The sequence below is a fragment of the Gouania willdenowi genome, chromosome 20 (assembly GCF_900634775.1).
Source record: "Gouania willdenowi chromosome 20, fGouWil2.1, whole genome shotgun sequence".
Lineage (NCBI taxonomy): Eukaryota > Metazoa > Chordata > Actinopteri > Blenniiformes > Gobiesocidae > Gouania > Gouania willdenowi.
The window spans coordinates 26,831,893-26,846,972 of record NC_041063.1 but is presented as its reverse complement, the minus strand read 5'-3'; the positions used below and the strand labels follow the sequence as shown (position 1 = coordinate 26,846,972).

The 15,080-nt window shown below is 36.1% G+C and overlaps 1 protein-coding gene across 2 annotated transcripts in view; it reads right to left on the bottom strand.

Annotated features, from left to right (window-relative positions):
- Window positions 1-15,080, bottom strand: part of rttn (rotatin) — a 59,604-nt gene that overhangs the window by 4,207 nt on the left and 40,317 nt on the right. For both annotated transcript variants that reach the window (XM_028434873.1, XM_028434874.1), the window contains exons 36-45: window positions 14,332-14,533; window positions 14,098-14,188; window positions 13,163-13,316; window positions 12,334-12,471; window positions 9,571-9,773; window positions 8,715-8,820; window positions 5,936-6,033; window positions 5,649-5,726; window positions 4,096-4,222; window positions 34-227 (exon numbers count right to left, since the gene is read on the bottom strand). In XM_028434873.1, coding sequence (XP_028290674.1) covers window positions 34-227; window positions 4,096-4,222; window positions 5,649-5,726; window positions 5,936-6,033; window positions 8,715-8,820; window positions 9,571-9,773; window positions 12,334-12,471; window positions 13,163-13,316; window positions 14,098-14,188; window positions 14,332-14,533 — 1,391 coding nt within the window. The remainder of the gene's footprint in view (window positions 1-33; window positions 228-4,095; window positions 4,223-5,648; window positions 5,727-5,935; window positions 6,034-8,714; window positions 8,821-9,570; window positions 9,774-12,333; window positions 12,472-13,162; window positions 13,317-14,097; window positions 14,189-14,331; window positions 14,534-15,080) is intronic.

Below are 15,080 nucleotides of genomic sequence, written 5' to 3'. Positions count from 1 at the left end.
ATTGACGTTTATCTGGGATATGTGATGATGTACCTTTTGAAGAAGGCCTCTGCAGTCTCGGGACTGGACCAGGTTTGTTAAAAGGCAAAAAGCCAGATTGTGGATTGGGGTGTAGTCAACAGTGAACCCTGAAGTCAGCTTCATGACAGACTGCATCAAAGAGCTGGTGGAGGAGCTTTTAGATCCTGATACCACAGCAGGACCACTGCCACAGAGCGCACTGCATGCTGGGAAACAGAAACACAACAAGGACAAGGACAGGCATTGTGAAGGACGGCATATGTCAGTTCAAAACTAAACACAATGTTGGCGTTTGGGTTTTGTCAGAAGATGAACTGAATCTGCTTTGATCTTGATGCTTATTGAGTTTTCTTTTAACTTAAGGTTCAGTCCTTAGAGTGAAAATTATTCGATATAAGTTTAACTGTAGAGAATTTTGTCTTCATTGAGAAGGTATTTATTTCGGCTCTGGATGGACTTTAATCCAGGTGAGATGAGGAAAAATGGCTCCTTTGAGAGTAAAGGTTGCAAACCTAAGCTTTATGTATTTATTCACAAAACTGAAAGTAAACACATTTGATCCAGGAGTTATAGAATTACCTAAGTTTACTGTTCCTTTAGCTGTTTGAACATCAAGAAAAGCAGAAAAATGAGTGTGAGCCGTTTGTGTGGCAGAGGAACAAAGGAGGAACCGTGGGGCTGCACGGCTGTCTGCCTGCTCGGAAAACATCTCTGCTTGGCTGCATGTAGCAGCTTATTTTTATATTTCAACGCTGTCTAGTGGAATGGCAACATAAAGGAAAATTGGAGGCAGATCCTGTGCTGAGCAGCAACAAAAGGCCACCTGCTGAGAAAAGCAAAGACATATCCAACAAAAACCTGCTCAGGAAACAAAAAATACGTTTAGAAAGTGTTTAAATCTACTGAGATGTTTCATCCTTTAACATTATTTAATGTAGTGACAGCAATGCTCCTCTGACACTATATCTATTCTACAGTCATGGATGAAAGAACTGGAATTTTCCCAGTAATTGTTGCAATTACAAATGTTTTTTGGTATACATGTGTTTATTTCCTTCATGTGCATTGAAAAAACCCAAAAAAAAAGAAACTTTCCATACCTGAGTTTAAACGAGCATCACATGCTTGAAATAAAAATGAATAAATTCTGTCTGGTCAATTTTTTTTTTCTTTCATTTTGCATAAAATAATGTAATTTTTGGTTTTTTCATTTGTGGAACAGACGAGTTTTTAGGAATTTCGAATATTGGTTCCCCAAGAATTAATCTAAAAATTCAAAACAGTGAGTGTAATTAAAAGTGGATTTTTTTAATTTTTTTTAATTACTATAAATAAATATGTTCTCCTGTGATAAATGTGGCTATTTTTGTCTATTATTGTCACAAGTGTGAAAAAAACCTCTACAGCATAAAATAATCCTGTTTCAATAAATTACAAGAAAATATAATATTTTATTAGGCAATAGTACAGTTAGTTTATGGTGATTTTTTAAAATATCACCTAAAAAAGAACTAATTTCCCGATTATTAAATTTATTCATTGATGAATCTTTACGAGTACCTCCTGCAATGTTCTCCTGTACCCCTGTTCAGGAACCACTGATATAGATTAATATTTAATCATCTACTTCAAACCTTGTGATTTTCTTTATTAATAAAAACCAAAATATTGCTGTACACTTTATTTTCCGCAGTGGAACCTGTTGAACACATTTAGTTTGTTTTTAAAATGTGAAAAATGAAAGACTAAAGCAGAGGTAGTCAACTATTATCACAGCGGGGCCACAAAAATGTGTTTGTTTGATCAGAGGGTCACATGATCAACATTCATGTCAGCATTTAGAATAATGAGCAATCTGAGCATTAATACAGGAAAGAACAAAGAGTTTTTATAGTCATATGTATGTTTGTTGTTGTCTCACTCGTTGTGAGATATTTTGTGCATTTTTTTGTCCTTTTGTGTATTTTTCCTTTCAAATATATGTTGTTTTAGAGTCATATTTTGTATTTGTGCTGTCATTTTGCGTTTTTTGGAGTAATTTTTGTGTATTTCTGTCGTCGTTTTCCTTGTTTGTTATTACTGTGGGTTTTGACAGGTGACACATGCTGTGCACAGATCAAGGAAGGAAGGAAAGAATAAACTCTGGGTCAGGGTTGGACTCAATTATAATTGTAATTTAAAAATCAGCTGCTGTTGAGTTCAGATAATTGACTTTATAATTGTAATTGGCATTAAAATTCGATAAAAAAAACGTCAATTACAATTTAATTAGACGCAAACCTGTGGAACCATGCTACAGTTCTATGGCTTATACATACGGAGTAATTATTATTTATTCTACTATTCAATTATTATCTATTATGGGGAAAAGGGGAAGAAGAAAAAATGTGTTAATTATTTACAATAATTTAAAAGTTTCATTTTTTCAAAAAGTAAAATCTAAGGGTTATACTGACACAAAAAATATGAATACTAATATTGTCATTGATTAGGAAGCGTAACAAGGAAACTAAGAGATAAGAAACTAATTAGATGATAAATAACATTTATTAATTTAAAGACATGGATAGAAACTGACTCGTTAGCATTAGAGATGCTAACAGGAAGCTAACACAAGAATAAAGTTATGTTTTATGGGGTTATTTATTAAAAACTCAGTAATTATTGTGATAATAATTGTGATTAACTGTAATTGAACTTTAGTAATTGAGAACATAATTGTAATTCACTTTAAGGTAAAAAACTATAATTGCAATTTTAATTATATTAAATGACGGTTATTATAATTGAGTTGTAACTGTACATGGAAAATTATAAGACAAACTTGTAATTGAAAATTATAATTGTAATTTTAATTGGAAAAAAATGTAAGTCATAGTAATTATAATTGAGTTGTAATTGAACTTAAGTAATTAAGAACATAATTGTAATTGACTTTCAGGGGAAAATATAATTTCAATTTTAATTGTAATTGGAAAAATTGATGATTGAAGACGTAATTGTAATTGACTTTCAGGGAAAAAATTATAACTGTAACTTTAATTACATTAAATGACGGTCATCGTTATCATAATTGAGATGTAACTAAACATGGATAATTGAAATAGATTTTTAGGGAAAAATATTAATTGAAATTTTAATTGTAACTGATATTTTTTCCCAATTACAATCAAAATTTCAATTAATATTTTTCCCTAAAAATCAATTTCAGTCATCATAATCGAGTTGTAATTGAACATGAATAATATACGATGTAATTGTAATTGACTTTAAGGGGAAAGTAATAGTTATAATTTTAATTACATTAAATTACATTAATAGTAATCATGATTGAGTTGTAATTGAACATGGATGATTGAAAACATAATTATAATTGGCTTTCAGGGAAAAATTCAAACTGTAATTTAATTACCATACCTTAAATGATCATAATTGAGTTGTAATTGAACATAGATAATTGTAATTGACTGTCAGGGGAAAATAATAATTAAAATTTGAATTGAAATTGGAAAAAATGCTGGTCATCATAATCATAATTGAGCTGTAATTGAATATGGATAACTGCAGAAGTAATTGTAATTGAAAAATGTAATATAAAGGATTTGTAAATGTCGTCCTGGTTGTATGTTTTCGGGGTATCGCATCGTCGTTCGTTCCTGTCTTTTGTCTTGTATGTGGCAAATATAATAAATTATAAAGTTAAAGGAAAAAAAAGGGAAAAAAATGAAAAAAAAAGAATAAAAAATAAATTAGATAAATAAAAATGTAATTGACCCCAACCCTGCTCTTGGTTTGCTGGTCTAAGGTTTTTCTGCACTAAACTGAATATTCCACATATTATTAGAGCTGTACGATATAATACACACTGCTTTAAGCTGGTTTTATACATTAGTGGAGACGTTCAGTCCTGACGTTGACACTGTGTCCATTGTTAGTGGCAGACAGACACAATGTCACCGTACAGCAACAATGGAACACATAGTGACTCAGTCCAACCGTGGGCCAGAACCTGACACGAGTCGGGCTCAGCGCGCACACACACACACACACACACACACACACACACACACACACCCGTTGTGCAGTGGGCCGTGTAGACGCACAGTAGTTCCAGCGCTGCCTCCATGGTCGGGTCGTGTAGGAGGAGCCAGGGCCACAGAGCATAGAGGGCCAGTGTTAGGTGGGCGTCTGTGGCCGCCACCTACACAAAGAAACGGGAATTATACACACACACACGCACAACACATCTGGAGTCACATGCACACATTCATCAACCAATAGAAACTTTAACTAATTTATTTTTGTAAATATGGAGAAGTTATTTCATTTTACTTTTAAATTTATTATTTTCATCTCTATGAATATTTAAGTTTGATGCTTACATTTTTAAAAAGCTCATCTCAAGTGCAGTATTTAATTTAACTGGACCAAAGCTGTACGACCTACCAGTAAAAAGATCGGTAGGGGTCAAAGTTCAGGACGTCACGAAAAATATAATCTTTTTTTCTCTATAACTTGGCCACAAATTGAGATCCAGTTCTCAGACTGGTACCATTGAACAACATTTCCTTTCAATGTGTGACCTTGACCTTTGCTCAAGGTCATGTTTAAGGTCAAGGTCAGTCTTCTGTTTTTCCTGCAGTATCATTTTCAGTTTAATTAGTAAAACAAGAACAACATAAAGGGATATTACTCATCAACAAAATACACACAATAAGATGTATTTCACATCAACAATTCTAATTGACAATTTCAAATTGCAAAATACGTATCCGCCTTGCAATTATAGGACTTGCTTAGTTTTAATTGTAATTGGTAAAAAAATTGTCACAAGAATAAAGTTATGTTTTATGAGGTTATTTATTAAAAACTCAGTATTTGTGATTAACTGTAATTGAACTTTAGTAATTGAGAACATAATTGTAATTCACTTTAAGTTAAAAAACTATAATTGCAATTTTAATTATATTAAATGACGGTTATTATAATTGAGTTGTAACTGAACATGGATAATTATAAGACAAACTTGTAATTGAAAATTATGATTGTAATTTTAATTGGAAAAAAATGTAGGTCATAGTAATTATAACTGAGTTGAAATTGAACTTTAGTAATTAAGAACATAATTGTAATTGACTTTCAGGGGAAAATAATAATTTTCATTTTAATTGTATTTGGAAAAATTGCCAGTCACTGTAATAATAACTGAGCTGTAATTGAACATGGATGATTGAAGACATAATTGTAATTGACTTTCAGGGAAAAAATTATAATTGTAACTTTAATTACATTAAATGACGGTCATCGTTATCATAATTGAGTTGTATTCGTAAATAAATTGTAAGCGAACATGAATAATTAAAGACATATTTGTAACTGAAAAATGTAATTGACCCCAACCCTGGACTAAACAGCATTATTATAGCAGTTCTTTCTTTTTTCCTCCCCAGTAACCACCACCAGTGACTAAGAGCCCACTTAGAGAATAAAAACCCTGCTAATAACGCTCCATTAGTGATAATATTACAGTGGTTTAAGAAGCTCTGTTTCTCTGAGGATCCATTTAAAAAAAAACTGAAATAGTGGTGAAAGCAGTGGGAAATTAAAAGGCAAGCACAGTGGCTCACTTTGCATTCATCGTTGCAATAAAGAGCGCTCCGCAGGATCTCCATGGTCATCCTGGCGTCCTTTAAATAGCCCTCCTCCTGACAATGAGAGAGAGAGCCATAAGTTAAAACGGGCTTTACTTTACTGCACTCATTAAAGACTCGACCAAAAAAAAGAAAAGAATAAAAAGCATTTCCTGCTGACGCAACAGCACATATAAACAATATTCATCCTGTGGAGGTCAGTTTGTTATTTTAATAGTTAAGAAAGAAAACTAAAGTGCTGATATGGGACTTTTCCAGTTCACCTTTTTACGCTGAGAAGCTTTGGAGGGTCGCAGCGACATCAGGTTGAGCTGAGAGTAGATCTGCTTCATTTGCTCCACACAGCTGTCAATTAATCCAGCTAAAAAAAATAAAAAGAATAAAGCAGTTTGTACAGCAGACAGCAGGAGGATTTATGGTTGGAATCATACAGAGTTAATGAGGGTTATATCATTTAAGAAAAAAAAAGGCTGTAACAATGATTCGACTTAAAGACAATAATGTTTAATTTAGAACGATTTGATCTGAAACAAATCAGCAACTTTTATACAAAATAATAATAATAATAATAACAATAATAATTGTGAGTGAAATAAATCCCTGAATACTGAACAGTAAAAGTGAGTTTTCATAGATTCCTGATGTTTCTTGTTAAGGAATTGTCTACAAATGAATGATGGACATAAACACACAAATAAACAACATTTTATGGTAAATCTATTCACGCTTTATTTAAATAAAGTCCAACCAACACTTCAGTTTAAATTTATAGGATGTTAACTTTTCTATTTTCAATACGTTTTTATTAAAAATACATATTAGGTTTACCTGACTCTACTGCTTGGTTTTTTTACACACATATAATACAATATTAAAGGAGCATAGGGCAGGATGTATGAATCAGACTCCATAGTGACACCACGGTGGTTAATATAACTGCTGTCATCAGCCAAGCCACCATGGGATCATCAACTGTTGGTTGATCACTTTGCACAGCTGATACTGTGGATAGAGGATGGATGAACCCTGACGGCAGCAGACGAGTCGGGCACAGACAGATATTTAGAAGTGGTGGTCGTGTTCGGTCACATGGTGTCGTTTGCGCTGCAGCACTCTTCCTTTCCTGCTGCAGCTGATGTCCGTGAAGAATTCAGCTTTAACTGTAATGACGCGTTCACACCAAACGCGTTTCTGGTGTCAAAATCGTGCCTCACGCCCCTATTTGAATGCTTGTGCTCACTGAATCAGACGCTTGTCACCAGCGTTGAAGACGCTCTGGACACGTGTTCGAACAAGTTGGGGTGGGGCTTCTCTGTTGCCGGTGGTGTTCATACAATGAATGATTTTGTGGCGATCAGCTACGTTCATAATTCACCCAGTGACTGTGAAATGGTGGGACATTATTGTGTTGAGAAGGTGGTGTTTCCGGTCGGATCTATTTAGGTGTGACTCAGTGTGTGCAGTGATGTCAGAGGGTTATAGCGAAGTGTGGGTGAATGGAGAATAAAGAGTCACTTTCAGCGCTACTTCCGTCTCTCCCGTACCCAGTTTGACGACCTGCTGACCCGCATCGGTGCTCACATCTCCTACCAGGACCCCAACTACAGGCGCTCTATTCCAGCAGAAGAGCCTGTCCATCTGTCTCCGGTTAGTGTTTTTTTTCATTATTCTGAATTCGTCACAGTTGGGGAACGCAACTGATTGGTCGACGTGCCGCGATATGGCCCAAAAGTTCAACAATCCCAACTCTACCGTCGGCCGCGTTGGAGGCGCTGGAAGCACGTCAAAAGCTTGAAGCTTCAAAACGTGCGGCACAGGAGGCGTGGGACACGCAGTGGAACCTCTTGATGCTCCTAGAAGCGCGTCCACCGTATATTGTGTATGTACACCTGACACTTTTGACGGATTTAGTGTGAACGTGCCATAACAGTGAGAGCAGGATCCCAGTGGAGAAATAATACCATAGATTATCCTTATCTTTGATACATAGATTAATGTAAATGTAAATAGATCCGATGGGTCTCTTGTTCGTGTTTCACTTTCGTGTTGACATTAACAGTTGTTTGTTAATAAAATCGGTGCTTACCACTAAAACAAATGTACAAATGTCATTTCTTTGAGAAAAATAAATTAGGTTTTCACTGTTGGGTCGGACTCGGAGGAGAAAATGTGGTCTGATCCACACTCCAACTGTGACATGGTTATTTATTTACTCGCCGTTCATGTGACTGTTTACTGCTAGACCTGTGCACATGCCTCTGCGTACATCTGTGGAACCAAACAGTAGTTTAGTCCACTGTGCTCGACTTCGTTCAGTCTCCAAGACGTCTTCTTCTAATTCTTCTCTATTTCCAGGTTATTGAGCCTCCTCTCCAAGCAGTCGAGAACACGCACCAGCGTCATTTGACGCCACGTCTGCAGAACTACGTGGGAAATTCACGCCCAGAACAGACAACAAAATGTATCACAGTCTTTACAAGGCAATAGGCACAAATGTGTGTGGCCTCATTCTCTTTGGTTTAGAGTGCTTCATCATCCATTAGCATCAAAAAAAACTTAAAATGATTGTTTATTTTTTCTCAAATCCTGCCCGATGTTCCTTTAAAATAAAAAAAATAAATGTTATATGAGCAGTGGTTGAACCTGATGTTTTTCCTTTAACATGATAGTTATCCTGAGGCTTCTGCAGAGCTAATGCTAACGAGCTAACGCTACATGTGCTGCTGTCGTCTTTAATATTAAAAGCACTTATAAAACACATCCATATAAAGTCTGCTGTGTTTAAATCGAATGAGTTATGTTTTAAAAAGGATTTTAGATCCATTAGTGTCATCAGGAAGGACAACTAGCCAGATGGATGTAGTTGGATCATAGGAATATAAATGGTTGAATGAATCATTACACTCTTATTGCTTATGATCTGAAAGTGCTGAATGATTTTGAAAGTTGAAAAGTAAAAATCACATTCTCAACTATAATAAGAACTATTCTGGAAACAACAGATGATGTTTTTGGTTTAGTCTGAGAATGTGAAACAGTTACTTGTAGCAGCGAAGTCCTGCGCTGTGGGACTGCAGGCCATTAGAGTCGTCAGTGCTTTGGCCGTGAGCTTCTTCAGAGGGTCCTGGAGGGTCAACTTCTCAAAACTCTGACAACATCAGAAACACAGTGTGAGTTCAGCAAGATGATACAAACTCAGCTTTCATCATCATTTGTCTCTAAACAAAGGATCAGAAAAATGTAATATTCTTTTTTTTTCCTACTTCTGAAAAATTTTAATTTGGGGTCCAAAGTCAGTAGAATGATGGTCCATTGTTCTATGAATCTGTGATAACCACATTTATTTATTCATCTGAATAATATCCACTGTTATCCAGGAAGTTTATTATTATTGTAGTCATCTTAAAGATGGAAATCCTGGTTTTAATCACAAATAAAATGGATTAAACGTGACCAAAAATGGTGGAAAATATGGTGAAATGGGATTTTAAAAACCACAGAAATTGGTTAAAATTTGGCAAACTGGCAAATAATGGGAATAACAAATTGTGAATGTCTTGTCCATTCATGAAATATGGTGAAAAGAGGTTAAAAGTGAGGTGGGTCAACATATGTGACATTAGATGTAAAAGTGGTAGAAAGGTTATAAGTACTGAAAATGTCTTGAAAGTGGAAAAAAATGTGCAGAAAAGACATTGAAATGTGATGTAGAAATGACAGAAATGGGAGAAATGTAGCAAAAATACATTAAAAGGAGCAAAAATATGGCAAGAAAAAGTGATGAAAATAGATTAAAAACATTGTGAGGCCATAGTTGCAAATTGTAGCACAAAATAAGTTTATCGCAATATGAAAACTCTTTAAACTCATTGTAGACAGACAAACAAACTGCTAGTACCTGCAGCAACAGATCACACAGCTGAGTGGCTGCAGGACCAATTAGGACGTCCGACAGAGAACAAGCAGGTTTGGATTGAGACGTCGGGACCTCTTTATTCCGTCTCTTGGTCTCCTCTGTGAAAACCGTGGAGATAAACTTCAGAGCTGCTGAGTGGAGACGAGAGTCTGAAAGTTTCTCCTCCAAACACAACGTTAACGTTCCTAAAGAGAGAAGAGGAAAAGGTTCAGGGACAGTTTCAACTTCAGGATTATTGACCATTCTGTAATAGACGACGTGTTACACCGAATACCAGCAAAAATAGACACACAAAGGCCTGGGACTCATGTTTTAATAAGCTCATCACATTTCTTCTGCTGCTTCATTAACCACAGAGGAAGACGAGGAGGATAAATAAGGGTGGGATAAGGATAGGATGCAATTATTCCATTCTAGCAACTGTTCTGGAGAGCTAGGACCAGCTATAACGCAGTGTTTCTCAACATTTTTTAAACCAACCTAGATCTTTTCATAAAAAAAAACAACCAAAGATGTTAAAAAAATGAAACTTTGGAGCCTATATTAACAATACACAGTCGCTCTTATCAAAGTGTCTTGAATAGAAATCAAATAAACACAAAGATAAATGTTTTTGTGATCTTTAATATGTCTTCTTTCTTATAAAAAGTGCAATTAACAATCTGCAGTCATTCTTATGTGTTTTTAATAGAAATCAAATAGAGAAAACAATAAATTATTTGATCAACTTTCATATTTTACATACTTGATACACATATATATATATACATATTTTTTAATACTTTTTACTGAAGCCTTTTTTTACCATTAAGGGAAAATTGGTCATATTCCTGCATCAGGCTATTAGGATTAACTAAAAAATCATTAATATCAGTTGGAAAATGAGAAGTGAGGCGTAGTGTAGGAGACCCTTGTTGATGTTCAAAGGCGGTAAAAACACTGTCGCACATTTGGAATTTTATCACACTTTTATGACTCAAAAACAGACACGGAAAAAAGGATCAAGGAAAATTTCTTCAAACCCAGCCATTCTTCATCCTGCAGACCCCCTACTGATGACCTGCAGGTCTCCTTTGCTGACACTCACTTCTCCCCCAAAGATCAAACACATTCCACAGTGGAAGAAACGTTACACCTCAGAAACCTTCTCCAACATGCAGTTGGAAATGGAAGAAATAAAAATAAACCATACAACTTAAAACACCATCTGATGCTTTAAAGCCAGAACAGTGATTTAAACGAATTCCGGACATGGGACCCAGACTTTAACCATTTTTGTCTACAGGAAAGAGACTCATCGTGTGCCTCCATCTGACATGTAATCATCTTTCAGGGGAAACTCTTCATATTCCATGATCATTGATCAAAGTGTTTTTGTCCTTTTTGTTATGCTTAAGGCTAGAAATAATTCAAATCAGTCATTTAAGGGATAATCAATTGAAAGTCATTTTTCATACAATCTGCACACACTCATTTTAGACCCAACATGGTAACACCCTGTCTAGTTTTATGACTCTTTGTTTTACAGGAAAGTTAAGACTCCCGCTTCTTTCTGCCAACCAATCAGGTCTCACTCACTCCTGCACTGCAGATGTGTTTTAACCAATCAGATAACCTCTTGACATGTTTATAAAAGGCCTCGCTCCCACTTATCACTCCCAGTTCTAACTCTTACTCTTGCTCTAGCTCTTACTCAAGCTGGCCCTCTGTCTAGTCCTCTTCTTTGCCTCTGACTTAAACAGTCAGAAGTTTTTTCAGTTTAGTGATGCAGAATTTTTGAGAAATGATTTGAACTTCTCTCCAGTCACTTCCACATTGACTAACTTTAAGTTTTATCTCCATTTTTTAAATAAGCCAAGCAGTTTTTTTCATTTTTGCAGCCAATCAGTTTTTATAGCTTCCATGAGTAACCTTTAATGAACTCTAGCATTTTTGATTTGAAAATCTGTTGGTTGGTTAAACTACCCATCGACGCCCAGGAGTGGTGCCGTGTAGGAGAACCCGAACCCATCCAGGTCGACAGTATCCCGCGGGCCCGTACAGTGAATGAGTGGAAAACATCCTCGGAAAAAAGCTTTTTCCCCACACACTGCTGGTTACGCAGAAGGAGCGGTCGTCATCACACATGTTCTAAGGAGGGTAAACTGCACGCTTGCACAATTCTGGCAAAAAGGTGATTCATAACTTAAATTCTCTCAATCAAAAATTCTAGATTCATAGTCCATAATTTTCATTTTGGTAAAGTTTTATTAATTTCATTACTTTCTCCTCCTCAGAGCGTTAGAAAATCCCTAAAAATCCCAAATTCACACAAACATCTAAAACACCCAGAATGTGTAAATACCATACATTCATGTTTAAAATGTACATTTTGTGTGATATCAATGAGTCAAAATAACTGTGAATAATTGTGAAACTGCCTAATTTATCATCATGTTAATAAGCCTGTAAAATAAACATGTACATATTGCAAACACTGTGTTTTTATTGACATTTAAATTTTTATTAAACCTCTATTCTGACAAGAACCCACCACAAAAACAGGGAACTGTAACACTTAAAACTCAATTCTAGATGGCACCTACGGCAACGAACATATTACAATAAATAATTAATATTTTTGAATATTAATTACCCTTTGTTCTCCTACAGTAGCATGTAATTAACAGCTAATTCTGCACTCCAAAGCTAAATAATGACTTTTTGTTGCCTGTCTATGCTCACAGAGTGCAGATTGTGGCGTACCTGCAAACGCCCGCCAGCGTTTCCACAGCGCAGCAGAGACAGATGGGTGGGCCGCTGAGCCGTCCCTCTTCACCACAGCAGCCAGGAGCGTAAAAACGTCTGTCCAGCACACACACACCACATGTTGAGAACCAGCATCTGAGGAGAAAAAACCAGTGAGTCACTGGGTTTATAGCGCAGGACGTAGGAAGCACAGTGGGAGGATTTCCTAATAAAGCTGCGCTAGTGCTAATTAAAAGGATATTCTTTATTTAAATCAGTGGTTCTCAGACTTTTTTTGGCTCTAGAACTCATTTCTCTAACTTCTGAATCCATGTACTGTACCCCCTTATGTCCGACTAGAATATTTTGCTCAGATTACTATTAAAAAATATCTATAGATCATAATAATGGAATGAATGAGTGATAACACACATTTTAAAAAATCTCATTATGAAAATAAGTGAATGAAACAGTATTTAGTGCCTTCTTTGTAGATTTATTTCTATAGCTTTTATTATTTCTGGTCATCTCCCTCCTGTTAATGACCCTAGACTGACTCTTCTGTATTTTCAGTTTGTGCTCTATTCAAGGTAATTCCTGTCATCATTTTGTGTTTTTGTTGTTGTTTGTTGTTATTATTAATTATTATTCAGTATATTTTTCTCTAATTCAGTGTGTTTTTTTGGTGTCGTTTTGTATGTTTCTCTGTTGTTTTTGTGTATTTTGTTGTGGTCTTGTATATTTTTCTCTCATTTAGTGTGTTTTTGGTGTCATTTGGTGTATTTAGCTATTGTTTGTCTGTTCTTTAGACAATAATAGCTTGTAATTCCTTAAAAGTGCTACTAACCCAATCCTTGGGTGTTGAGTGTGAGCACAGCGACCAGCGAGGATAGCAGAGGGTTGAAGAAATCCATGTGAGTGATGGTCTCATCACTCATCACCGTCACACACGACAGCAGCAGTTTACAGAAGCTGGAGGTAAACCTGAGCATGGTGACAAACTGGAAAACACACAAACACAAAAAAGTCCTTTCTAGTTAGGATGCTAAATTAAAGTTGAACTAAGTCATTTTTTCACCTCAATAAATTCTTCTCATAATCCCTGGGTAATACAGGTGTTTATGGGGTGATTGGGGGGTCTTTCATCATTTTATTTATGATTATTCCATCTTTAAGATGACTATATACTATGGGCCAAATAATACGAAACGTTCCTGGAAAACAGTGGATATTATTCAGATGAATAAATAAATGTGGTTCTCACAGATACATAGAACAATAGAACACATGACTGATTTTCAATGTTCAACCACCTTCAGGTACAGTGGGGGTCCCCGCTCTCTGGAACCTTTATTTTGGGGGTCACGGGCTGAACAGGTTGAGAACCACTGGACTAAAGTACAGCTAGTAATGACAAATGTCATTGTTTTGGTTATAAATAAAACAATTATACCATATTTCCATATAAACACTTACCGGTGCTTTCTTAACTCCTCAGTTCGGAGATAAACAAACATGCACAACATATTCAGGCAACCTTAGAGATTACATCTTATAATGAAGGAGAAATAAAAAAAAACAACATAACAAAGGCAGAAAAACAATTCTATGCTATGAATATCAGCTTGTTAGAGATTCCACCCACACTCAGATGTTGGAGGTGCCCTCAGATAACCCAGCGCTGCACTCCACTTCCACTGTGCAAGCAGCACATTTCACTGTGTGGAAAAAAAGTCAAGCACAGAAAGAATACGACAAAAAAAAGAGTAAAAGAGTCTTCACCTGACTGCTGATGTCCTCTTTTTCTCCTGGAAGGACAGAGGGTGTCTTCATCTTGGTCACACATTTCTCCATAGCCTTAAACTCCACCAGACTGTGTAAAAAAATACACAAAATCATGGAAAAAAACAAGCACTTTAAGGGGTTTTGGGTGAATAAAACAAACATCCACTGGCTGAAAAACCTAAACAATGGACTATGTGTATGTTTGAGTTGTGCACGTTGACCTGTCATTACCTGGCCAGGGCCTGGAGGAGCTGGTTATGTCGGATGGCAGTGAGAGTGAAATCTGGCAGGACGGCCAGCAGGTTGGAGAGCAGGCCGCAGTGGGCGGTCAGGAGATGGGGCGTTGCTATGACAACGGGCCCTATGGCCAAGGGCTTGTCTTGACACGAGTCCTGAGAGGTGACGGAGTCACTGGTGTCTGTCTCACTTTGGCCTGAAAACAAACACCAATAAAAAGTTTATTTTCACTCAAACCGAGTGAAAATAAAGTATTTTTCATTCTGTAGGAAAGTGATCCCTAAATAAAGTGTGAAACGCATGTCTATAACCAAACTAAGGATGAGGAAAATCTTGCATATTTTGTAATTATCTTAAAGGGATCCTTTACTCTCCCTTAAACAGTGCGCTGACACGCTCTGGTGGCTGAAGTTAGCAAGTAAATCACAGACTGTTAAAGACACATAAACCCTGAGGATAAAAGTCCTTAATGGTGGGAGTCCTTCAGTTCATGATTTATACCAATATCTTTAACTTTTTTCTGATTATATAGAGCATGGGTTCTCAACCTTGGGGTCAGGACCTCATTCGGGGTCGCCAGATGCCTTAAAAAAAACTAAGAATATTTTTTGAACAATTTGAGCCCATTTTTCCTTATTTTTACCATTTTTCTGCAACTTCACCAAACTGTCCATGTTACTTTCTCCTTCCATATTTTTGTTCCTGTTAATGTATTTTTGCTAATACTCTCATTTCTGACACTT